The 27,178-nt window shown below is 46.6% G+C and overlaps 1 protein-coding gene and 1 long non-coding RNA gene across 6 annotated transcripts in view; one reads left to right on the plus strand and one right to left on the minus strand.

The window, feature by feature from the left end:
* LOC308620550 overlaps positions 1–27,178 on the plus strand; it is an 89,351-nt gene that overhangs the window by 31,083 nt on the left and 31,090 nt on the right. The gene's annotated exons all lie outside the window — the stretch shown is intronic.
* Positions 15,983–26,806, minus strand: KCNE3 (potassium voltage-gated channel subfamily E regulatory subunit 3). Of its 2 annotated transcripts, none has more exons than XM_081240226.1 (3): positions 26,648–26,806; positions 25,291–25,373; positions 15,983–18,130 (listed from the first exon to the last, which is right to left on the minus strand). In XM_081240226.1, exon 3 carries the CDS (start codon positions 18,088–18,090, stop codon positions 17,791–17,793), a length of 300 nt encoding a protein of 99 aa, XP_081096352.1. In that variant the 5' UTR covers positions 18,091–18,130; positions 25,291–25,373; positions 26,648–26,806; the 3' UTR covers positions 15,983–17,790. The 2 variants fall into 2 exon arrangements, with proteins under 2 accessions (XP_081096352.1, XP_081096351.1); XM_081240225.1 differs by having other exon boundaries at positions 25,291–25,376.

Genomic DNA, 27,178 nt, shown 5'->3' on the forward strand with positions numbered 1-27,178 from the left:
AAAGGCAGTGCTTGACTCTGGTGATGGTGTTTGCTGATGGCAGTAGCAGGGCCCTTCTAAACATTTAAGAGTCTTGGAAACTTTTGTGGATGGAATGCTGAATTTTTTTTTTTGTATCTCCATATCGGAAACAGAGTTTTTTTTAATTTTTATAGTAATAGCCGATTTAATGAGTTGTCATAATAAGTCCTTCACATAATGTGTTCAGCTATAAAGTATTCACATCCTTTTGTTATTTGATCACTACTACGCAAATAATTAGGAACCATGGAGTCAGAGTTCTGGTCATTCATTCAATAGATATTTATGCAGCATTTGCCATGTGCTGGGCTTTTTTGCTGGGTCCTGGGGGAAACAATGGTACAGGGAAACAAAAATGAATAGTCTCTGTGCTCACAGAAGTTATAGTAGAGAATAGTGATAAAGTAAGCAGGCAATTACTGTCCAGGGTGATAAATATTTTGTTGGAGGAAGTATGGGGTACTAATTGTGCTTATAGGAGGTATTCCTGACCCAGCCAGGGGAAACAGACCAAATAAAATATATTTCACTTCCCAAAATGAAGTGATCTAAATGGATATCTGAGAGATAAGTTGGAGTTAGCAAGTTGATGCCTGAAATTCTGCCACAAGTCAAGACTAGTTTGCTTAAATAGTGGGTTCATGTTGAAAAGTAATGAAGAGAATATTGCATAATTGGTGGGGGAATCTCTCATTCCTGACAGCAGAGAATAAGACAACAGCTAGTTGACTGGACCTGGAGGTGACTAAACAGTAATATAGTAAAACTGACCTAGAGAAGGTATCTCAATAGGTGACCCAGAGATACAAAAGAATGGGAAGAAGGTGAGATGAAGGGGTAGCTCATCTTTCAGGTCATAAGTGTGCAGAAAAACAAAGGGTGCCACAATGGGAAAACAAGTGTCAGATGACATGGAGTCTGCTCTTGGTATGGCCATTAACTCCCTTTTAATATGATGTTGTATAAGAAGTATTCCCTCTCGGAGACTGATTTCTTCATCTGTGACCATCTCAAGAGAGTGGCCTTGTCTCTGGTCTGTTACAAAAAAGAAAGTGAAAGTGGTCAGACTAGCTGAGTAGTATTTTGTTTCAGTAACATTGTCACTTGAGCCACAACCAGGCCAAAGCCCAGAGGATTTTAGGATCGAATGTTGAGCAGGTTAAGTCGGTAGCTACCAGTTCTAGAAAGGAAGCTACCGGTTCTAGAAAGAGAGCTAACCTTTCTAGGTTTGTGGTTGGCCCCTCTGATTATTTACTGAAGGTTTGCAGAGGAGAGTGGACTGTGATTTTACTTTGTTGCCCATCCTACTCCCTGCTCGTGTCACCCTTCTGCTCTCCTCCTTCTGTTACAGGGAACTCAGAGAAGGTATATGAGAAAATGAGCCTAGGGGAGCAGAACCCAAACCAAAGCTAATTAATTGCAAATGGTGGCACTTCAGGTCTCAGTGTGGGAATTATCTTTAGAAAATGGTGATGGACCACATTTACAGTATTGTTTTGTCTGGCTGGCACCCACGCTTTCTTCTTGGAACAGTAACCTCCCTTCTGTTTGAACACTGATTGCCCCACTGTAGTCATGTGGTTCCAGGGGGGGCTAGAAATCACAGTGTCCCCCACCCTTGGCACGGAGTTGGATATGTCACTCAAGGCAGGACAAAGGGAGATTTTGCAAATTGGAATTAAGAGAAGGGGCTCAGTGCCTCTCAGCTGGCAAAACTGTGAGGTGGAGCCTGAAACTAGTGGTAGCCACGTCCCTTGCTGTGTTGAGGGAGCCCATCTGTAGTAGGTAGGCCGAAAAGAGAGGGAGGCAGGTGTGGGGGCAGGGTTAGGGGTAGGGGGAGACGAGAAGGGGGAGGAGAATTAGAAGACTGTCTACCTTGTGCCATTATTGTGCCTATTTCCATTGTCTTGGAGGCCCAGCTACAACTTTCCCCTTGTTACGCGAAGAAATAAATTTGCCTTTTAGCATTTTTGGGTTTCTGTACTGAGCAACCAAAAAAGTACTACCCGACCCAGAAATCTTTAGTTTTCTGTTGGAAGTCACTACTCACTCTGTTCAGATATAAGCCTACTGCTGGTCCTGAGCCTCTCATAGGTCCAGCTTCCCTGGAACAGCCACTTACTTCTCATGTTGTTTCATATTTTTACAGTTTACCAAGTGGTAGTTTTAAATCGTTCCTCACGATGACCCTTTGAGATGGACAGGGCAAGGCAGGGTTATTCCTATTTTGCATCAAAATCAAGTCACACAGTTTGTGAGAGGAAGAGCAAGGTCTTAAACCCAAGATGTGGCTAGGACTCTTCCTACTATGGCAGGCTCTCTGTCCACTTGGGCAAGAGCATCGGGCTGGCTCCGAATATGTTGCTCATTCGTTCAGCAAATACCACTGAGCCTGCGCTAGGGCCAAGCACCTTTCTTGGCCCAGGGTACGGTGTCGAACAAGACACAGACTCTACCTTCACAAAGCTGATAACCTGGAGTGGATATAGACCAGTAAACAGGCATTTAGAATAAAGTGTGGCAGATATGATGGTAGGGGGAGTACAGGGTCCTTCTGAAGCAGATAAGAGGGGCACAAAACCTGATCTGATTTAGGAAAGGCTTCTCAGTAGGATCACTGCCAGCCCAAAACTGATACCTTTTCCTTAAAACACTTGACAACCAACTGCCAAAAAATTGTTATAAAAATATATAAATCTGTAATATCTATACTGTGACACACCCTAGGTGTGTGCAGTGTGCAGCCTGCACTAACTGTGTGAGGCACCCTATTTCCCAGAGGAAATACTATTTAAGCTGAGATCCAAAGGGTGAGGGTGAGTTAGCTGACTCTCTACCTGTAGGCCCCAGGCATGAATTGGGTTTGCTGCCAAACACGCCATTATTTATTTAGGCAGCACAGTCCTCCTGTGGCTACTCTTATGTCCTCATGGACACCACACCCTTTCCCCTTCACTTCAGCCTGGTCTCCCAGGGAGCCCAGAGCACTCTGTCCCTGCGGGTCATACAATCTCCCCAGACCTGTTTGTCTACCAGAGACTAGGTTTAGGGTTTGTGTTTCTGGACCATAGCCCTCAGTGGTGCTTAATTCAAAAGGGAAGAAATCCCAAGAGAAAACCTGATCCTCTCTGGGAGGCACTAGCCTGCAAGGTACAATATCTGAAGGCCTGGAGCCTTCTCCCGATTGGCTGCTAATTATGCCATTCCCTTGACTGCAGGTTTTTTTTTTTTTTAACTGTGGTGTTTTCTTAGCTTAATAAGAGAAATAAATGAGAAGGGAGCATGGAATCCTGTTCTTTTTTTTAATTTATTTATTTTTGGCTGCATTGGGTCTTCGTTGCTGCCCGCGGGCTTTCTCTAATTGCGGCAAGCGGGGGCTACTCTTTGTTGTGGTGTGTGGGCTTCTCATCGTGGTGGCTTCTCTTGTTGCGGAGTACCGGCTCTAGGCGCACGGGCTTCAGTAGTTATGGCACGCGGGCTCAGTAGTTGTGGCTCATGAGCTCTCGAGTGCAGGCTCAGTAGTTGTGGCGCACGGGCTTAGTTGCTCCACGGCACGTGGGATCTTCCCGGACCAGGGCTCGAACCCTTGTCCCCTGCGTTGGCAGGCGGGTTCTTAATCACTGTGCCACCAGGGAAGCCCCGGAATCCTGTTCTTAGTATCCTAAAATATTAGGCCTGGGGAAAATCCCACGGTATGCTTTCCCCTCCAAGTGTTCTTATCTAGATGAAAATAAGCAGCAAATGCAGACTTAAAGGGGAGTAGAAATTGTTTGTATAAGAGAAAACTGGAGGAGTGTTCATAAAGGACAAGGACAGTGCTGTTTCGATGATATTGGGGGTTCATGTGTTGGTGGAATGTTTATGAATCTCAGATCTTTTAGAACCAGCTGACAGGTGGAACTATTTTCCTCCCCCGATCATCTGTACCTCTATATAAAGATAGAACAGAGTCACATTTTGATGTCCTAAATGTCTTGATCGTGAAATAAGCTCCACTTTAGAGGTTTTACTGGTCCCCATTCCTACATTCTACTACTTATCATAATGATTGTTATGTTTTGTTATGTTATGTTACATTATGTTATATTATTCCTGAGTTCACTGTAGGTTCTTTTCATCTTACACCCCCTCTTTTTCATGCCTCTCTGCAGGCTCTTCCAGGGTTGTTTCATGGAAGCTGTTAGAATGTTAGACTGTTCAAATGGGAAGAACTTTAAAGAGTGTCTGGCCTAGCTCTGCGGATTATAGCCAAGGAGCACAGGCCCACAGGGGCACTGAGTGACAAAGGTCAGCCAGGGAGTTAGAGGCAGAGCTTGGGTGTCATGCCCAGCATTCTTTCTGCCATGGACACTATCTCTTTTGCCAGGTGATGAGGCTGAGATGAATTTTGGCATGGTTCTGAAAAGCCCGCTGTCTTCTTTCTTCCCACTATAAATCCCTCTTTTCCAGTTCCTTCCTCTTCTCTCCTTTCTCCCTCCCAAACTTTGACTCTGATCCAGGAGCTACAACAGGTGTTGGGCCTGCCTTTCAGCAAATCCTGAATCTTGGCTGGCACGGTCCTGGGGGTGGAGCATGCCCTTGTGCCACCCGGTTGGCTGCCAGATCTTGTTTCAAGGTCTCTCTGGTAACCTGCAAGGCCAATTCTACTAAAAGTCTCCTTCCTCCTTGGCACATCTGGTGAGTGGCAGGAGAGAAGTCTTCAAAAGTCTCCTCTGAGCTCCCCAAAGGGGAGGGATATATATATATATTTTTTTAGCGGTACGTGGGCCTCTCACCGCCGCGGCCTCTCCCGTTGCAGAGCACAGGCTCTGGACGCGCAGGCTCAGCAGCCATGGCTCACGGGCCCAGCCGCTCCGCGGCATGTGGGATCCTCCCGGACCGGGGCACGAACCTGCGTCCCCTGCATCGGCAGGCAGACTCCCAACCACTGCGCCACCAGGGAAGCCCAGGGGAGGGATATTTTATTGCAACCTTATCTTGAGCTCCCTAAGGATTTTTCTTTTTTGTATTAAGCTTGACACAGTACTAGTATACAATGGAGGCTAGTAAAACATACCTAGTGTTGGCAATAATGGTAATAAAAAACTTACCTGATTATCTGAAACCTTCCCAGACTCACTCATTCCACCGGAGAGGGTGGGGCTGCTGTAGTGCTGAGTGTAATACCTTTTAGAGGCTCGATAAATATTTGTAATAAATATGTCAAATATGTGTCAGCTTGAGCTTAAATTATATCCACTTTTTGAATTCACACAGGTGTGTGCATGTCTGGTGTGGCAGGCATGGGGAGTATACTGCTCAGATCCCCCACATGGAGAGCTTGCTGGGAAGAGTGTTGCTGTCTGACAGCCTCTGGCTGTAGCACCTCCAAAATCTACTGCTGTGTTTACACCACAGTCATGCTCTCCCTCTCCTTCTCCCTGTCAGTGACGGAACACTGCAGACATGCTAGAGCCAAGCCATTCCTGCCTAACACAGCGTTTCTCTAATGGGCAGTCTTGTTCTGTGGCTTCCGATTAGCCTGGCTGAGACTTTCTCAGAGCTGCATCGAAGTCTGAGGCTTCTCCTGCCCAAGCCTCCTTCCTTCTCCCTTTCGTTTCACAGGTGTCAGGCCTGCATTGCAGCCTACGGCTCTCCAACCTGCTCCTCCTCCCTCTCCCTTTTATCCTTCCCAGGTGTTTCCCCTAGTAAGTCTTTTGTATTTCTTACTCCATCTTGGCATCTGCTTCCCAGAGGACCCAAACAGGTGCTTCCACCTTAGTGGGCCCAACTCACAAAGTCTATTTTTCATGAAGGTCTTGGGTCTCTCCGGGGAGGAACTCATCCTAAGGAAAGCAAGGAGATAGGCAATCGGGTCCAGCAACTGAATCTTCAAAATCAACGAGAAGTGAGTCAAAGTTCAATCAATATTAGGTTTATCGTGCAGATTTGTTTCCTGGCCTCACTGCAGCCCTATCCCTACCCCTACCCCACCATTGGTTCATGTTTAGTAATTTGTGGAGGTGAATGGGGATGAGGAGGAATCAGCAAAATATAGAAGACCTTCTTTACTAAAAACTCCGTGAGTCAAAAGGGCATAAATAACACCTATTGGAAGCTCATGTGACAAAATATAGCACAATGGCGGGAGAAAAGTATTCTTCTCTCCTCTGCACAATCCATATAATGGATTCTGTGGACTGGGGACTCCAGAAGGGTCAGCGTCACCTGGCATCTCAACAACCCAGTGAGTGAGAATCACTCTTTGGGCCTCCCAGAAATTAAGAGATGCATTTCTTAAGGAGCTAGGGTCCTTTATTAACAGGTGGAGGCAATGGCTTGCAAAACTACATACAAATATGAATTACAGATTATCAGAACTGAAAGGAACTGTAGAGATCATTTAATCTACTGGTTCTCAAACCATGTTCCAAAGAGATTTTCACAGGCCTTGGGGGGAAGAGTGCTACAGACAAAATATAAGTGTATGGTAGCCAAAGAAGGGAGAGATTAATTTGATGCAAGAGGGTTTTCAATGAAAGTAAGAGGATGAGCAGATGAATGAACTAGTCTAGGTCCAGTGGCTAATAGAGGAAGAGCTAACATGAGAATCATGATTTCCTGGCCTCCTGTGTGCTTTCGTAAGGGACTTTAGCTGTTACTTTTGTGATGTGGTGGCTGTGAGCAAATTGCTCAGAATGGAAAGAATTTGGGGGTCATGGTGTATGTCTTTTCCTCTATATTCCTGCTCCTGGGAGAGGGGCAGAGCAGATCTGTCTTTTGGATGCAATTAGGTGACTCTAAACAAGTATGCTCTTTCTGGAGTCTGGTTTTCATTATTTTTATATCCTCAGGCTCCAAGTCAGCCAGGGCAGAGATGTGGACAGAAAGGCCTAATGGAAGGGATATGTTTGCTTCTAATTTAGAATAAGAACAACCACACCCTGCAGATCAAAATCCATGGAAACTTCCACTGCCCTGCAGCAGTGTATAAGAAAGCATTCTTAGGGCTATTTAATAGGCTCCTGAGAAAGGATTCCATATCAATACTTGGGGGAATGTTCCATTTAATATCCTTGTCTTGGAGATTCATGTTGTTCATAGAAAAGTCTCTTGAAGAGCTCTGCAAAAGATGTCTATTTAACCTTGATCCAGTGTTTTGCAAACTTGCTTGTCGATGGAAACTTTTATTCATGGAATATCTATTATCATTATACAGAAAACATTTGAGAAGTGCTGAGGTGAAGACTACTGACTGAACAGAGGGGGTTTGGGTTGTGGTCCTGGCTCTGCCATTAACTCACATTTTTCATCTTCTTTGGACTTTAGTTTCCTCAGCTGCAAAAGGAGAGGGTTGGAATCAATGATCTAGAGAGAAAAAAGAACTACCATTATTGCACACTTACTCTGTGCCAGGCACTGACATGCCATCAGGACCCTTAGAGGGGCCCCATGCTTGGTTTAATCTGCTGTCATCATCTTGAAATTCTTAATAATTTTTAAACAAGAGGCTTTGCATTTTTACTTTGTACTGAGCCCCATAAATTATGTAGCAAATCATGTAGCTGGTCCTATGTGTGTGTATGTATGTATATGAGAGAGAGAAAGAGAGAGAGAGATTATCTCTAATATTATCTCTAATCTTTACATCAGCCTCAAGTATGTGTATTATTATTTATGATATACAGATATGGAAACTGAGAATGAATGAGGTGATATAAATTGCTCAAGGTCATATAGGGAGTGAATAGCAGAGCCAGGATTCCAAATGAATCCACTGGGCTCTAAAGTTTTGCTCTTTCCACTAGACCAGCTGCCAGTGCAAACATTCTATAATTCTAAGATTCTTTCATTCTTCAAGCTATTACTAGATCTATCTCACTGTTCAAGTAACAGAATAACTGTATTGCTACCACTCACTGTCTAAGTGAATATCTGGCTAAATGAATTAGTGAGCAATGGACTAGATGTCAGTGAATGCAAGGCTAGATGACAATAGAAAGTTAGACAGACATGGAGTCCAGAAAACCTGGTTCTGCCATTTACTAACCACGTGACCTGCGGTGACCCACTTGACTTTTCTAGGTCTCAGTCTACTTCATAGGTACGTTGTGAGGGTTAAATGAAATAGTGTATTGCCTAACGCTTGATAATCCCTCAAAATATTATTACTATTCTTTTATTTACCTAGCCAGTCTAGATTTACTATTGTGATATCAGAGCTCCAACTATTGGAACCCATTTGACTTGTTCAATAATAACAAGCTCAAAAACATTAGATGGCTTTACTTTTTTTCTGAATCAAATTAAGTTTTAATTTTTCTAATTCACATTAAATTTAGCTTCAGCCTCATCTACCATGTTGGTGGTACATTCGATATCAGAACTTCTGTGGGGATAAAAAAACCTCAGGGCTTACCCAATCTAGAAAACCTGGGGAACTGTCTTCAGTTCATTGAAGTTGTAGCTCACTGTCCAAGCAGGAGTATTGCAGTCAGATGTATCTGACCCAGTTGCTCAAGGCATCTGCTCCTTCTATTCTAAACCAGGCCACCAAGAACTCCTGTATGGCTCCCAAAGCCATGGCTTGGTGTTCATTCCCCAGGTGTGCTTATAGTCACCACTGCCAGAGATACTGGAAGAGAGCCAAGTTCAGGTCCCTTCCTGGCTGTGGAGACTCCAACTCTGCTCCCTATTAATCTTCAGAGTTTCCCCCCCTCCCAAACAATCCAGCTCTGTCCCTTTGAGAATGTATATGTTGGAGGGTTTCCCTGGTGGCACAGTGCTTAAGAATCCGCCTGCCAATGCAGGGGACACGGGTTTGAGCCCTGGTCCGGGAAGATCCCACATGCCGCGGAGCAACTAAGCCCGTGCGCTGCAACTACTGAGGCTGCGCTCTAGAACCCGTGAGCCACAACTACTGAAGCCCTCATGCCTAGAGCCCATGCTCCGCAACAAGAGAAGCCACCACAATGAGAAGCCTGTGCATCGCAACGAAGAATAAACCCCACTCACCGCAACTAGAGAAAGCCCGCATGCAGCAACGAAGACCCAACGCAGCCAAAAATAAAATAAATAAATTTATTTAAAAAAAGAATATATATGTTGGAAACTAGTGAATGAAACAAAAAAGAAGCAGACTCACAGATTTAGAGAACAAACTAGTGGTTACCAGTGGGGAGAAGGGGAAAGGGCAATATAGGAGTAGGGGGAAAAAAGGGTTATTATGGGATTACATGAAATCATGTGTGTGAAACTTTTGAAAATTGTAAAGCACTATAGAATTTAAAGAATTTTTCATTCAATTTAAAAAAAAGAATACATTAAAAAAAAAAAAGAATGTATATGTTGGAAACAGAGACCTCTAAATGGTCCAAACCCTCCCTCCCTATCCCTCAAAGAAAGCCTCCCAACCTACAAAGGACTGTGTTTCTGAAAAGGATACAGAGGAAAATTTTCTTTAAGTCTTTTTACTGAGTCCACAGCCGAAAAATAAATAAATTGATTTAATTAATCAATCATTAATTCATACACAACGTTCTCAAACTTTCTCATCTTCTGTGAAGATTCCCATGACCCCTTTCTTCCTTGGCCACTGTAGTTCATATGTAATCCTGTATGTCTTATCTTTACTGCCAACTGGGGAAGTGGGGTGGGGAAGGGGAAGTGACAGGACTAAACAGACTATGTTGCTGATTCTCTCCATTTTGGGGTGAAAATTGTCACAACCAACTGTTTGGAATTCCACATTTCTGATCTTTGGAACCCCTTGGGAACAATGAGAGCAGTGGGTGGAAAAAACACAGGCTTTGGAAGCTTTGATTTATGGGAATACGTTTATATGTAATGGCACAGAGTGCTTGGTGACAGGGTATTGGAACAGGCTAGGACACTGATGTTCATGGCTTAGGTAAAAGAGAAGGAAGCATTAGACCAGCAGTTTTCCCCCTCGTGTAGACAATTATACTGGTGTCTGCCAAGTCAAGGGCAAAATTAGAATTTTGCTCTAAGGTAGCTGCACAACTATAGATGAGTAGTGCTGGGCCCTCTAGTGGCCAGTTTTTATTCAGTGACCATAACTCGCTGTTTTTCTACACCGCCAGTCTCTATTACTGCCTTGTCTTCATTTTGGTTTTGCTAGAACCACTGTCTCCATCTATATTCTATCATCCCATTCCTCTGTCATTACTGACAACTACTCAGGAACAGTCTCAGTGCTAGGAAACAGTTCTTGAGAGAGAGATTGATTCCCTTGGAAACAGACTGAGGTGGAGAGTGGCATGCAGGTCTTTTGGAGAGCGCTCTTGGGAGCTACATCAGTAAGGAAGTGAGGAAGCAGGAGTGGGCAGAGGGAGAAGCTAACTCACAATTTGGTTGCAGCTGAAACCTCAGCTGATCCTACCAGGAGTTCTGGAGCTGAGATGGCTCCTCAGGGTTGTCCCAAATTGATGCGATGGAACCAGCCCTTTGTATCCCTGTATCAGTCTGTCATTGGTCATGAGCTGCCCCCCAGTAGGGGTTATAGCCTTGGATGAAATAGTTCCCTCTGGCCCAGGAAAATGCACAGTGAGGGGTGCAGCTCTGAGCTGCCAGCAGCCCATGTTTGCAGCAGCTGGGTGATGGGTGCGTTGACCCCAAAGATCCGGGCAGAGTGTCACTGTATCCACTCCTGGGAGCTAGCAGTCATATTTAGGGGCTCCCCGAGCAATTTGTCTGTACCTTTCTTTTGTCAGTTACCCCTGAGGCAGGGAGGGAAAGTCCAGAAACAGAAGTCAGGGGACAGAGATTCTAGCACAGACTACTGCTGCGTGATCTTAAGTATGTTACCTAAATTATCCTGGCCTCGAGACTAGCAATAGTCAATGTGGTTCAGTAACAGTCCTTACCATTCATATTTTACAAAGTGTTCTCACATCCACTTTTAACTGAGTCCACCAGACCAAACTCTCTAAACCAAATGAGAGAATGGAGATGAAAATGTCTTGAAAGGTTGGAAGCACCATACACATACACATGTGAGAGATTATGTAGCACAATACACATAATAATGTTGATTCACTTCACCAATACTTATGGAGCATACACTTTGTGCCAAGACTTATCCTAGTTGATGAGGGCATAGAGATGCATTAGACATGGTCCCTGCTTGCACCTTTGCAGTGTTCCTAGGAGGGGAAAAGACATGCCTGGAGAGTACACTGTGGTAAAAATTATCAGAGAATTATAAGCAGGGCAATAACATGAGTGAAAGAAGCCTCCACCTGTGAAGAGGAGGGTAGTTCAAAGTAGAGCTTCATAGAAATGGAATAGTTTTATAGGTAGAAAAACAAGTGGGTGAGCTAATCCTTGCCCCCATGAAGACAGGGACTGTGCCTTTCTTGTTTGCTGCTATATTCTTTTGCCAAACACATTGCCTAATATCTTGGTTGTATTTAATAATTATTTCTTGAATGAATGAAAGGTAATCCAAGAGCAGAACTGTAAGCCTGTAGCTGTCCCACAGAGATCTTTTGAAATGTATTTAAATAATCTCATCCTCTCTCCAACTGAGGGAGGTGCATCAATGATTCACATTAGATCTTTCCTTGAGATTTAACCCTTCTAATCTCCCAGCAGATTCTGTGGCTGCTCTCTATATGTTTCTCTTATTCCCAGTGTTGAGTTAGTGCTGTAGGGACTCAGGGACTCTTACCCAAGAGCTGTCCCAATTGACTTATTATTCCCATAAGCACTGTGACAATGACCTCTCTTCTCTTTGAGGCATCTTGCTTGGGGGTAAAAGGAGCTGGGCGAGGACAAGATTGTGACTGCTCTACTTGATCCGTGAAGGGGAGAGGAGAGGCCAGCCACAGAATGTGCTAGGAGATTAAGAGTGTTTAGTCTCAAGAAAGGATCTAATGTGACTCTCAGAGGGACCAGCTATAGTGGGGAGAATATGGGCTTTGAATTTAAGTGAGTCTGTGTTAAAATCTAGACAGTGCTGCATATTAAGTGAATGTTAAACAAGCGATTTCACTTTTGAGCTTCTGTTACTTCATCTATGAAATGAGGTTAAAAAAATAATTATCTCTAGGGCCTCCCTGGTGGCGCAGTGGTTGGGAGTCCGCCTGCCGATGCAGGGGATGCGGGTTCGTGCCCCGGTCTGGGAGGATCCCATGTGCCGCGGAGCGGCTGGGCCCGTGAGCCATGGCCGCTGAGCCTGCGCGTCCGGAGCCTGTGCCCCGCAGCGGGAGAGGCCACGGCAGTGAGAGGCCCGCGTACCGCAAAAAAAAAAAAAAAAAAAAAAAAAAAAAAAATTACCTCTAGAGCTTCCCAGCACAGTGCCTGGCAGAGATTGTTTGGTCATCAAAAAGTAATTTTTCTTCCCTTTCTTTCCTGCTCACTAATTTCCTTCTCTCCTGCTCCTAGACCTCATTCTGTCACAGTTTAACCACAGATGGGTTCTCTGATTTCATCCAGGCACATCATGCTCTTGGTTTCCTAGTGGCACGTGAAAGAGGATTCTTTTTCCTACACAAAGCTGGCTGAAAGACTTGCTTTGTCTATTTCCCCTTTGCCTAAACAAATATCTTGGATATTACCACTCCAATGAGAGGAGAGACCAGACCCACCAGTGCCAGGAAAAAAAAAAAAAAAAAAAGAGCAAAAGTCACATTCCCAGGACAGGCTTAGTTAGACCTGCAAGGCTCCCACCTGCACCCCTCAGAAAACATGACTGAATCAGAGTAATAGCACTTCTTCCTCTTGGCAGGACTGTACTTTTTTTTTTGGCCACACTACACGGCTTGTGGGATATTAGTTCCCTGACCAGGGATTGAACCCGCACCCTCAGCAGTGAAAGCACGGAGTCCTAACCTCTGGACGACCAGGGAATTCCCAGGACTCTACATATTTTTTATCATGACCCGTCCTGGGGAAAGTGAGGAGGGTAGAGTGAAGACCACTAGCTGTCCACAAAATCCATTCTTTCTTCCTTAGTAATTGAGGTTTGGCTGCTTGAAGCCAGCTGTGGCCATGTTACTGAACCCTTGTCAATAGATGTGAGAAGATGGGATGTATGCAGCTTTTGCCTTGCTTGCTTAAGAGAAAATCTCAGGCTCTGGAATTCTGTTCTTTCTCTCTCCTCACTAACTAGAAGTGCTTCAACCAGAGTAAACTTGGAAGCTACACATTGAGGATGGCTGTCATCATCCCAGGTCCCTGAATGACCGAGTAGAGCAGAGCCATCCACCTACTTGGAATGCTGCCTTGGACCATACTACACTGGACCACCTAATCAAATCCTACCGCACATCTCCAGGAAACATCCATGAATACATCCCTCTCCCTCTTCTTCTTCTTCTTCTTTTTTTTTTTTTTTTTGCGGTACGCGGGCCTCTCACTGTTGTGGCCTCTCCCGTTGCGGAGCACAGGCTCCGGACGCACAGGCTCAGCGGCCATGGCTCACGGGCCTAGCCTCTCCGTAGCATGTGGGATCCTCCCAGACCAGGGCTTGAACCCGGGTCCCCTGCATTGGCAGGCATATTCTTAACCACTGCGCCACCAGGGAAGCCCCCTCTCCCTCTTCTTGACCATCACATTTAATATCGGTTCCCCACATTTTCTGATACTTAAGTGTATTGTTTCCTATTAGGTTCTTTTCGGTGTAATCTTGTTTTGTTCTTTATTTAGTGTGTGCTTCTTGGCTCTTAAGCTAGAAGGAGATCACAAGATGTGACACTCTACTTCTGCTCCCATTTCCCCAATAGCACAGCTGTCGTGGCTGCTGATGGAGCCCCGTGTGGCCCCTTCCCCAGCTGCTGTGAGTGTTGGCTGCTATCACTTCAGAGCTGCTGCCTTCTCCAGCTCAGCCAAATGTGAGCACCTGGGGGAGGTTACGTGCTCCCCTCTAGCAGCCAGCAGTCAGTGGTGACTGACATGGGGTAGAAAAGGATAGTCACTAAAGATGAGGCTGATCCTGTGATGAAAATTGAGCTTCAGAACCTTCCTGAGGAACTAGGCTGTTGCAGATCTCCAACCAAGACAACTGGTCTAGGCTGCCATTGCTCACAGGTGCCACCCTTCTCCAGAGACCTGCCCTCAGCAGATGGGCACCTCCTCACAACCCTCCTCTCTTCCCCCTCCCCACCAGGGTGGCCCACAAGCAATGACTGACTTATATGGGGCGTAAAAGCCCGGCCCCTTTGCCTCAAGGGGGTGTAAGTCTGCCTTGTGGTTTATGCCCCAGTTCCCTGTGGATCAGGCCAGGGCTAGATGTGACCTGACATGTACCTTGTTTGTCTTGTTCCCTTTCCTATCTACTTCACTCTTTCCCTTGCATGTTTCCCCCAAACAGTGCTCCCTCAATAAATGCCTGTCTCAGACTTTGCTTCTAGGGGACCCAACTTCAGTCTACTGGTGTCAATACTCTGCCGTCATCTTCCCAAATCATCTCCGGGGACCGTTCAGACCCATGGTCTGGGCTGGGTATGCCATGGTGCTGAAATTGGGCTGAGAGTGAGGAAGGAGCTACGTGAAGAACAAGTGGGCTCTACTGAAGTAGTTGTAAGGAATACCTGCTACATAGGGATGTTATGAAGGTTTTAAAAGTTAAATGAGTTAATGTCTGTAAAATGCTTAGGCCATAGCCTGACATGTAGTATCTTAAGTATTAAGTGCTTTTAAGTATTAAGGCAGGGATTTCTTTGGTCTTTTTCATTTGTTTATGTATTCCAAGTGTGCCTAGATGAGTCCATGGCACATAGTAGGTGCTCAGCGTCTGAATGAGTGAGTGATTATTGAAGTTTTGCTTTGAGGGCCCAAGGTGATGTGCTGGGCTCTGGCCAGCAGAGGGCAGAACCAGTGCAGCCAAAAGAGCCTATGGGCTGAAGGAGGTAGTGGGATAGAGCTGGGGGGAGAGCCAAGGGGAGTACCTACATCATAAAATATTAGAATGTTTAAATTATACCTTAAAATCTTAGATTTTTATTTACCCCAACCTTGAGTATACATAATGAGGTATATTGAGCCCCTACTTTGTAAATTAAGACAAATAAGTAGTTCCAGGCCCCAAGATCCCTAGAGTTGCCCCGGTAGCTCCTTTTTTTTTTTTTTTTTTCAGTACGCGGGCCTCTCACTGTTGTGGCCTGTCCCGTTGCGGAGCACAGACTCCAGATGCGCAGGCTCAGCGGCCATGGCTCACGGGCCCAGCCGCTCCGTGGCATGTGGGATCCTCCCGGACCGGGGCACGAACCCGTCCCCTGCATCGGCAGGCGGACTCTCAACCACTGCGCCACCAGGGAAGCCCCGGTACCTCCTCTTTTGAACTACCCCATACTCCTCTCAGTAAATCCCCTTTTGTGCTTATGCTAATACACACTGGATTTCTGTAACTTACAAGCAAAAGAATTTGTATTACTCTATTTTTAAGCCCTGTGAGTATAAGGACTGTGTGAAGGGGAGTCTGCCCCGTAGATGGGGACACTGAACTCCCAGCGCAGCTACTCTGGGCTGCTTCCTGCTCCATCCACCCGCCGACCTGCTCTCTTCAGGAGGGTGGTCTTGCCACATTTCTGCCTCCAAGCTTCCCTTGTCTTGTTCCGTTCATTCTCTCTGCCCATGTAGATCTGTCCTATCTCTCAAAGCCCAGTTCAAATTCTACCTTTCTCTGGCTCCTCTACATCCACTCAATCTCATTTCTCAAAATCCTGATAGCATCCATTACCTGACATTCATTCTTATTCTTGTTGGGATTCCATAATTTATTTGGGTGTTTGGGCTGGGCGGTCTCCAAAGTCCCATCCAGCTGTAGACTTCCGAGTCCGTTGTCCACCCATATGTCACGTCTTCTTAAGCAGGTCTCCACCTTCTCCCTCAAGAAGATATGAGGAAAGGCTTGAGAGCACACGTGGGGCTCAGCACTGATTTGCATGGAATCAACATAACTAACTGCTCATGGGAGCAAATGTGTACTGTGATCCTCCATTCAAGTAACACACAGGCATTTATTTTAATTTTTTCAAAGTAGAAGTAGCTTCCCCCCCCCTTATTATATAAGAAACATACTTACGGTCAAGTAAATCAAATATTACATACATTTTTAAAGTAGAAAGGGAAAATCACCCATAATCCTTCTCTTCAGAGATAAGTGCTCTCAAAATATGATTTCAAAGTTTTTGATATACACAAATATGTATGTTTTGATAGGGCTCTCTGGAGACCCCATGGAGATTCCTTAATAACAGAAATTAAACAGAACAGTGGGAGGTTCCATCCTGGGATTTGTAGCTGGCCACATTTCATGTATTCAGCTGAAGCATGTGAAACTACTGATATTCAGCTGTTTTTGACTTACAAGCACAGCAGTTTTATGTGGTTCAAATCAATGTATGTGAAGCCTAGAATATCAGATCTGGTAGAGCCCTTAGAGACTTTCAACTATTTCAACTTTCTATTTCACGGTGCTGAAGAAGGACAAGAGTCAGAGAGAGAAGTGTCTAGCCAGTTTATACACCACACTGGTAGTAGAATCAGGGCTGGTTCTCTTTCCACTGAATCAGGTACCCGCCTCTTTTAATATGATAATCTTCTAGGTGTGATAATAATCTTCTAGAAGCAGATTTCAACTTGATATCAGAAAATTACTCACAGAATTCATTCAAAATGTTAGAGGCTGCCTTAGAGGTAGTGAAGTCCCCAGGGCTGGAGATGAGGCTGGGAAAGGCACTGGGATATGGGTGGAAGGGTACAGGGACCATGGAGCTAGTGAGGCTTAACAATCAGGGCTCTGCACTTGCATGGCTCCTTCTTAAGATCTTAGTAGGGGGGCCCTAACAATGTATTAACATGGTGATACGTTTTTGTAATACTTGCAAAAACAAGATATTTTAAAATTCTTTTTCTTAAGGAGGGCCCCCCAGAATTATATAAGTTTCAGGCCTAGATCCACTCCTAGGTAGCACACAGTTTTGCAAAGCACTAGGCAAGGTGACCAGAGAACCTGGGTTCCAGTCATGGTACTGCTTTGGCCCAAATGGGCAGAATGGCACTTGCTCTGCTTCCCTCACAGGGGGTAAAATCACAAATGTTAAATGGGCTGAAAAACATAGAATGTGAAAAAATATAAATAAGTAACATAACTTAGATTTCCTGTCTGTGATATGGGATAATCACTGCTGCTTCTCATGGTCATTGAAGTTAACACATCAAAAAATGTGTCCTCAGGGCATTTTCCTGTCTCATTTCCCTCTGCTACAACTTCCTCTTTTCCTTCCTCTAGCCCCTAGCCCCCAACACTCCGGCCACTAGAACACTCATTTGTCATTATATGTTGCCACTTTTATATATGTATACATATGTGTGTGTGTGTGTGTGTGTGTATGTGTGTATATATATATATATATATATATATATATATATATATATATATATATACTTTTTTTTTTTTGGCCACACTGAACGGCTCGTGGGATTTCAGTTCCCTGACCAGGGATTGAACCTAGGCCCTTGGCAGTGAGAGCATGGAGTCCTAACCACTGGACCACCAGGGAATTCCTGCCACTTTTATATACTTGTTCAAAGGGCTCCTACTGTCTATAAAGTCTATCTTTGCTGGAAAAAATCCTTATCCACAAGGCCTAGGTCTGCTAGATCCTCTCCTCCTTCCCTAATGATGACCTCCCTTAGTACTGTTTCTTGTTGATCTTACAGATTAGAACACTGAGGCCTGATGTAACACACAGCTGAGTTCTGGAGGCCCCACAAGATAATCCTCAGGAATCTTGATCTTCTGCCATCCCCGGCCTCTTAGCATTAGAGCATAGACACACGGTTCTTGATGTATACGTGATAGGGGTCACTGCGCTTATCCACTTTGCGGGAGCGGGTGTATCCCAGGATGAGGCTACCCACAGTGGCAGCAAATAGGAACATGACGAAGAGAATGTACATGTAGGAATTGTCATTGCGGCCAGGTAGGGTGGCCCGCCTCTCCTCAGTCAGGTTGTCTGACCCTGGCCGGCAGAGCAAGTTGCTGTGAAGAGTGGCATTTAGAGCCTTCAACACAGCGTGCAGGCTCTCATACCAGGTCTCAGTCCCATTGGTGGTCTCCATAGCAACAGGGCTTCAGGTGGGGGAAGAATCGGAGGATGCTCTGGTAGTGACAGAAAAGAGAGAGGATGGCTTCTGTTACTTATAGATTGAATGACCTTCCCACTCCTTCAGACCCCAGCTAAAATCCCAACATCACAGTTTATTCTAACTACTTGTTTACTTGTCTGTCTTCTCCACTAGACTGCCAGCCCAAGGAAGGCAGGGAATATGTCTGTTTTATTCACTGCTATGTATGAGCACTTATGACAGCACTCAGTAGGTGCTCAATAAATACTTGTGGAAGGAAGTCTTCCTTGACCATTGTAAGCATGCTGATCTATCCTTTCTTTGGGTTCTATAAGTCACTGAGCTTTAGGCTAGAAGGGCCTTAGGGATTATTTAGTGTAATTTCTTCCATTTTACACACAGGCCCAGAGAGAATAGTTGGCTTGCCCATGATCACAGAGAATACTGGAGGTAGAGCCGAGATAGAGCCCTGCTCTTCGACGGCCAGCTCAGAGCTCCTCTGGCCTCCACACCAGCTCTGGGGAGGACTGTGTGGCACAGTTAGAAGACATTCCTCAGAACTCTCCCTCAGCACAGTTCTTTCTTATGCTCCACAGACACCATGTAGAAGATGTTTGGGGATGGCTTAGATTTCCCCCTACCTGGAGGCCAGAGGCTGGGTCGTTTGACCTCTAAAGCATCCTAGGTCCCGCTCTAGATATTCCTAGCTATTGAGGAGAAATTCTGTTGGAAAGGAGGTGGCTGGGGGAGCAGGGAAAGGCTGATAACCACTGCAGGCACTGGGCCTGAGGGCTTCAGAGTGAAAGGAATACTTAGTCCGGTTTGGGGTTTTACCCACCCCAGAGAGAAAAGACACTAGCACCTCAACTATCCTGCCTTCCAAAACAACGTCACTATGTACATGGCATATAACTGGTGAGAACAGATGTTCCTTTTCCTTCCTCTCAGAGATCCTTAGTCTACAATGTAGAAAAATAGCCAAAGGCAGCCTTGTATCCTAGTCTCTGGAAAAACATGTCATTCCGTTAAACAAGGCTCCACGCTTACTTCCTTCAGGAAGCCTTGGTATGCTCCCAACATACTCCACAAGCTTTATCATCGCAGCCTTCCCTTTGCCCCAGCACTTACATATAAGGCAATGTGTGGCTGTCCTCTTGCTATTGATAAGGGTTATCAGCAGACCACATGCTCCTGGTCAGCAAGGCTGCGTCTCTCCTCCAAGTCTAGGGGACTACCCTAGTTCTCCTTCCCTCAGTGGTCTCCAGTAAAGATGGCCACTTTGGATTTCTCCATAGGCCAGGCACTCAGTGTTCGCTGACTGGTTCCAAAGCCCTCCTTTATCTAGGTAGAGCTGTTTAACACACTTGACTATTAACCATCACGTCTCTTCCCGGGAAAAGTTGACAGTTAGTTATGACCATGATAAATATTCATGAAGAACTCTATGAATGCAGAATTTGGGGGGAAGAATCAAAATAATACAGCAATAACCCAGGACTGGCCCACATTTTATGCAAGGCCTTGGGGCCCCCTGCCATCTAGTACTTGGGCAACCTTGTCTGGATGGAAAAGGGGAAGAGTTAAGATCCAGGAGGCATAGGTTCTCATCTACTATTCCACTTGTCAGGCAACAAATTTGTGCCTTCCTCTTTCGTCATATGGGCTAATGGAAAGTGGGAGCAGCACAATGAAATTAATGGCTCAGTGAATCACCTGGCCAGTCATCGTTTATGGAGGCCCACTCCTGGGCAGCCTTATTCTGGGAGCTCTAGGAGGCCAGTCCCTACACTGAGGGGCACATCACCAGCTCTTAATGTGGGAGACAATCTAGGAGCTACTGGGACTTAAAGGAAGAAGGGATGAATTCTGAGCAGTGCTCAGAGAGTGTTCACAGTGATGGAAGAATTTGAGTTGGACCTTGAAGGATTTTTTGGAAGTAGAGAAGGCAAGGGAAGCAAACAGATGGACTAGAAAGCACACTTTGAAGAATGGAAAGTAGCATAAAGAGTGTAAGATGCGTGAAAGGATAAGATAGGATGTGGGATGGAGACACTGGCCCAAACCAGACCATAGAGGACCTTGAGTGCCAGGCTGGAGTTGGAACTTTATCCTGTAGGTGGAGAAAAACCATGGAATGATATTTTAAAAGGGGGTAAAATAATCAGATCTGTGCTTGGAAAGGACACTCTGGCTGCTATGTGGAGTGTGGAGTAAAGAGGGCAGGGATGGAGGCAGGGAGCCCAGTGATAAGTGAAATAGTCTGGGTTCAAGGTGCTGAGTCCTGAGCTGGGGCGGAGGGGATGACAAGGTGGGGGCGGGGACAGATAGAGGATGTGAGAGGCATTTGGGGGTGGGAATGGCTAAGGCAGTGGTTGCAGGAGGAAGGGGCCTCAGACAGTTTTATAAGCAGACAACAGACAGATGGCATAAGTGCGGGAAGAGCTCACTTTGAGGGAAATAAGTTTCTCGCCCTGTTTGCACTTCAGTTTCCTCATCTATCAAAAAAAAAATATCACCAGGAGTTGTTGTTCAGTGGGTACAGAGTTTCAGTTTTGCAAGATGAAAAACATCTAGAGATCTGCTGCATAGCAATGTAAAGATAGTTAACACTACTGAGATGTACCATTAAAAATGTTAAGATGATAAATTTTATGTTGCTTTTTACCACATTAAAAATTTTTTTAATTAAAAAGAAAAAAAAAGATTATTATCTCTGCTCTGCCCCCTGCCCCAGGCTTGCTTGAGCATATACTTTTATTATAGTGAAGAGGATTTTTAAAATACATTTTAATAAAAAACACAGTTTTCATTAAAATGAAAATCTGTTTTTCATTTTTGAGAAATACATATACACAGCAAAAAAAAAGAAATTGAAGCAGTACGTACAATGAAAATGCAGTCTCTCTGTTCCCAATGGCCCAGGTTTCTTTCCCAGGGTAGTCACTGTCACCAGTTTTCTTAGATAGCCTTGCATGGGGGTTTGAACTGACAAGGCAGACGGAGGGCCACCTCCATCTGGAAGACTCACCAAACAACAGCAAATTCACTGGCTCCTAGTCAGCTCTAGGAATCTCCCTGTGGGCGCCCTAAGGCTCCTCAGCCCCTCAGGATGTCCTGACATGTCTTCAGGATGTCCCTGGACACATCTGGGGTCTCAATATTGACTTTGGGAGCTGGGAATGCCCAGAGCTGGGTGGGGAGGGGACAGAAAAAGGAGGAACTAGACACACAGAAAAAACTTCAGAACAAGGGTGGATCGCCCGAGGCCAAGCCCCAAAGGTTGTGCAATAGCTGTGCTGTGGGTGCTGACACCCTGCAGCTTCCCCTCCCCTTCCTGCAGCAGCTGGATCAGGCCAACCTAGGGTTGCAGTTATAGGAACTGTGCCATGGCCAAGGGACATCTGATTGCTGTCCCCCTACTCCAGATTCACAATGTCTCATCTGGGTGACTTCATGAGAAACCTCAGTTCAACACATGAGCTGCTGCTCAGGGACCAGCTAACAGTGCAGTCTAAAACATCCCCTTTCCCCAGGGTACTGGCATCTTAGCAGGAGCCTCTAAAAGGCTGAAAGGGCCTGAGACCCAAGGAAATGATGTGAGTGGCAGAATGGCAGCCAGCAACTGGGTTGCTATTTTACGTAGGAACAAATGATGTTACCAGTCAACCTATTTGGATAGACTGGGTATAAACATAGGCATGGCATCAACACTATCTGTACCATAGCTTTGTTGTGAAAATTAAAGAAGAAAAGTATGCAGTGCCTGGCACTAGACACTCCACAGATGTGGTGGTGGTTTTATTTGTGCAGAGCAGAGGCTGGCAGGGCCTTCAGAGTCCATCTAATCTAACCTCCCTCATTTTACAGTGAAAGAAATGAAAACCAAAGAGCTGTCTTGGTTCAGCTGCTACTTGTGTGACTTTGGGCATGTGACTTCCCTTTTCTGGGCCCCAGCTTCTGTCTGCATCTGTAAAATGAAAGGGTTTTACTATGTAATCTTATAAGGTCCTGATCAGCTCTAACATGAAGATACCACAAAACCATATGTGAGATTTGGGAGATTGGGTAGGCTGGTGGGAGAGGATTTGGGGGGCTCTCTAGAGTCCCTCAAATCACGAGATAGAGAAGACTGCAGATTCTTTCCTCACAGGTTAAGATGCTTCACAGAGTCCCAGGACTGAGTTACACTTAGTATTCCAGCCTAGATAAACTGAAGGCCAAATTTGCTGACTTGTTCATTTTTCCTCTTTATAGCTCACCTGCCAGGGTGATCTAGCCTGGGGGAGACAGACTCTGTGTTAGAAAGTGGGGGTAGGGGGAAAGCATCGGGGACAGGGTGGGCTCTGAGGTGGAGTTCAGTGAGAGGAGTAAAGGTTCACAAAACCATTCATTCCTCACACCCTCCTTCCAGTGCCTCTCTGGATAGACCTGGATGGATATTTGTAGTTCTCATGGAACGTGCAAAGGAGCCACAGGTGCATATCTTTAGAAGCTGGGTTGAGGTGGGATGGAGGACCTGTGTGCAAGGAGAGGCAGAGAGCTCATAAAGGGACAGCTTGGTTCTCTATGACCTGCCTCTGGGTCCCAAGTTGGGAATTGGCAGCTGGCGATGTGGGGAATTCTGTTCCTCTTTCTGAGCTCCTTGTCTTCCCTCTTCAAGACAGTCGCTGATTGTGAAGCTTTTTGGATGGGGAAGACAGAGCTCCTGCCTTGGAGAGTCCCTGACTTGAAACAAGAGATAATCATTTAGGAAGGGAGATGAACAGTGACTGAAAAGAGATTTTGAAGATCGTTTAGAATCTAGATTCTAGGCCAACCCCTCCATTTTGTAATTGAGAAAACTGAAGGTCAGAGAGGGGAAGTGACTAGTCCAAAATGACATGGCTAGTAAATGGCAGAGCTCTGATGAGAACCCAGGTCTTTGGCGTGCTGTTCAGGTGCTCTTTCCGCTACAAATGGCAATGTCTTCTGGCATCTGAGCTGCATATCACACCAAACACAGGCTCTTCATGTCCTGGGGCATCATCTCCTCTAAGTTCACCACTACTCCTTTTTCCTGCACTACAGATTCTTGCTAATCTTTTTTTTTTTTCTGGCCACACCACTAGTATGTGGGATCTTAGTTCCCTGACCAGCGATCGAACCCGCACCCCCTGGATTGGAAGCGCGGAATCTTAACCACTGGACCTCCAGGGAAGTCGCTCTTGCCAATCTTGACTGAGGATCCAGTAAGGGGAGAAGTTGGTAACTTTTGGAGGAGTTAACCTTCCTTTCTAGTCTTGCTCCCCATGGCCCTTTCTGCTCCAGACCTACTCCTGCTTTTCCATACAAGCCAGGTGCACTCTCTTCCTCCACACCCCAATGTCACTCTTTCCAGCACATTAACAGGTTTGCCCAAAATGTTCTTGACTTGAGCTCGCCTGGCCTCTTACTTGGGGATGGAGGCATAAAGCTGGGACCTGGAGGATGAACTGGGTATCTTAGTAAGGTTTTCTTTCAGGTTTCTCTGGGGAAAAGTGAAACGCCACCATCGGTTCTTTTGGTTTCCCTATGCTCTGTTTCAGCTACTCTTGCAGACTGAGTGTCTGAAGTGCTTGGAAATGTAGTAGAGAGGCAGGGGGAAAAGGCCACATAAAGCAAGTGGATCCAAGGACAACTCCTGGGAATGCACAGTTTTGCCTCTGGCCCCTCTGGTGGTCTTATCACCACCATGGGCTGGTGGGAGAGGAACCTTAACTTATAGTTAGAAGGAGACACAGAAATAGAATCTGAGCTGGAAGGGATCTTAATAATCATGTCATTGGTGTAACCCCCTCATTCAACCAGTGGGAAAACCCACCCCACCCCAAGAGGAAATCACTTGCGCAAGGTCTCACAGCCTAGGAACTGGGACCAGAAACAGGTATCTCATCCACATTTCTTTCCACTATAAGTCCTCTGTTGCCTATAGGACGGTCTAACCTCCTGCGATTATCATTCAAGCTCCTTTGGATATGACCCTGCCTCCAGCCCCATCTCACCACAGCTCTCCTCACTGCCTGTGCCCCATGATACTGAGCTATAGGCCATTCCCCAAACGTTCCTTGCACTTGCACACCTCTTGCCTTTGCTCATGCTGTTTTCTTAGGCAGAAATACCCTTCCTCTTTTTTATCTGCCTAGTGAACTCCTACTCATCCTTCAAGACCCAGCTCCAGTATAACCTCTGTAGACCCTCTCCTGAGACACCATCTTCCCCACTCCCTAGCCAGTTAAGTCTCTTCTTGTCTGTTCCTAAAGTGCTTTTCATAAAACCCTATTAGAGCACTATGCTGTACTGAAATTGGGTGTGTATATCTGTATAAATTAGATATAGATATACTAAACTGTGCGCTGGGAGGTGTGAAGGTAGGGACCTGTGCCTCATACATTTCTTTAGAGAAGGCACTCAAGAATAGGTGGATAAATGTCTCTTCTTATTAGACTATTCCCCCCTGCACACACACATACGCATTCATGAAAACAGCTTACAGCACTTAAAAAGCAACTTCAAGGGCAGGCCAAAACAGATTCCATTTGGTCTGGGGAAGGGGAAGCTCAAAGAAAAGACACCATCTCAGTCAGGTGGGCAAGTGAGTCAGGGGAGGAGGAATTCTAAGCCGCCTTTGGAAGCCCAGATATTCCCTGCACCGGAACCCCATTCAATCCAAAGGGCAAACATTCTTGGCCCCAAAACACCAGCAGCAGCTTAGCTGTGTACCCACCCAGGGGGCAGCCACACCCACCCACCTGCTGCACACACACAGTCCAACTCCCAGTCTCCCAGCCTCTAATCTTGCCTTTCAGGTATGCCCTTCATGGTTCCAATTCTTGGCTGTATGCTTGGCTATGTGACCTTGAGCACTGCATTTATGTTCTCTGAATCTCATCTATGAGATGGGGATAATTACCCCAGTTCTGCTTGCCTCACACGGCAACTCGGGGAGACCAAGGGGGAAAGGTGTTTTAGAAATTGCGAAGTATTATGTAAACATAAGAGAATTATTGGGCGGCCTGGTCACCTGTTTCCTTTTCTGTTTCTCTATCTCCTCTGCCGCCCCCCAGTATTACCAAGAACAGCTATCCCTATGTCCCCTCTCCCCACCTTAGGTTCTCCTACCCTCAGAAGAAGCCAGGAGGTTCTTTATTACTTTTCTTGATTCTCAGACACACTTACCTCCTTCAGAAGCCTTCCTTGTTTCTCGTCCTCTCTGATCAGCCCTGTAATCTCTCTCCATTTAGGGGTACCATTCTGTAGTCCTGCTGGTGATAGAGAACACACCAGAGTTGGAGTCAAGAGACCTGCCCCTATTTTGTAGACATGTCTAGCCGTGTGTCTTGGTTAAGTCATTTCTCCACTCTGGGGCCTCATTCTGCCCATCAGTAAGATGGGATATCTTGTCTTGCCTCCCTCTTAGTAGGCATTTTGAGCATCCACCCATTCAGTTTATAGATAGAAATGTGTTTTGCAAAGTGTGGAGTGAGTGAGGGATGAAGGTTGTTTGTTCTCATCTTAAGGAGTCAAGAACATCTGAAAGCATTTTCCTTGCCTCCAGCTTGGCTCTCCTCCATTCAGAGCGGGTAACTGGCTGGATGCCAGGAGATAAAGAGCAGCTAACACATTTACAATTCACTTTTGTAGCTGAAGTGGAATCAGTCCTGGGCTAGGAGTGAGGAGAATTGGGTTCTACTTCTGTCTGGTCCCTGGTGTGACCCTGGGCGAGCCATCTTCCCCCTGGGCCTCAGATTCCCCTTATGCAAACTGCTGAGGAGTGGGGAGGGGGGATAGGAGGAGACACTCTCCAAGGGCCCTCACACAGGGCTCTGAACTCCTGTACTTTCTAAACAAGAGACTCCCGGGTCCAGTCCCCTTCCCCCACATGCCATACGGAGTACATGGGCAACAGGACCAGGAGGCTCATTTTACATTTAGTGACCCAGGAAAAGAGCGCACAAAGCACAGAGCAGGTGGGCGATTGGCACAGGTTTACACAACCTGTAAACTAGAACTCAAGTCTCCTGACTCCCAGCCTAGATCTATGTTACTAGTACTAGAAGACGTCTAAGGGAGCTCCTAGGCTTTTCCCAGGACTGGGGCGCATAGGGCGAGGGGCACAATAAAGTAGCGAATGGGCAGGTCAACTCGCACGCTGAGCAAGCGGCTCCCGCCAAGCAAGAAGGCACACCGGGTCCCGGAGCGCCATTTCCGCGTGTGCTCGCGCTGCGGAGCCGCAGGTTGGTGGTTATATTGTGCGCTCGCATATCTGTGGATGTGGAAGGAGCTTGGGTGCCGCCGTCCCGGGGCCCGTGAGTGCCGACCTAAGCCCCCACGGTTTCCGGGCAAGGCGTGCCAGGAGCCCAGCTTCGCGCTCCCACGTGCGCCCCGGGATCCCTGTGGCTCTGTCCAGGGGAGGATCAGTATGTATCTGAGCCGCCCCCTACGTCGGGTCGGCGGCCTCCAGGGAGGCGGATACACCCCTCATTTCTACCCCCGGCGCCGGCTCAGCCTTCCCGAGCCGGCGGGTGCGCCTTACCTGCCGGTCGGCAAGGCTTCCAGGGGCGCCGTCTGTTCGTTGGACACCTCGCCCTGGGCTCGCGGGTGCCCTGCACTGCGCCCCAAGGCGCTCCGCCAGCCCCCCTGCTCGCAGCCCGCGGCCAGCACCGCCTGTGCCCCCTCCACTCTGCGCTCCAACCCACGCTCAACTGCCTTTTCCCTTCCTCAGGGCGTCCCCTCACCCGGCCCCGCCCGGCCCCTAACACACCCACTTCTCCCGGAGCTGGCTTCGGGCGCCTCCCGCCCAGCTGCTTGGCCTCGCCCAGCTGCTTGGCCTCACCCAGCTGTGCACTGCGACCTCTCCGTCCCCTGCAGCGCCTGCTTCCTGGACCTGAGACCGAATGTTCCTTGCTTCGCTTCAGCTTGCCCGGTCTGAGGAGGATCTCAGAAGAGCGTCGGGTGCTGGTGGAATCAGACCTTGCTCCTACGTGGTTGTATGGTGGTGGGCTGGTCACTGCTCCTCACTGGGCCATGGCTTCCTCGCTATAAAACGGGTACAGTTCCTGCATGC

Source organism: Mesoplodon bidens (genome assembly GCF_964165515.1).
Source record: "Mesoplodon bidens genome assembly, chromosome: 7".
Lineage (NCBI taxonomy): Eukaryota > Metazoa > Chordata > Mammalia > Artiodactyla > Ziphiidae > Mesoplodon > Mesoplodon bidens.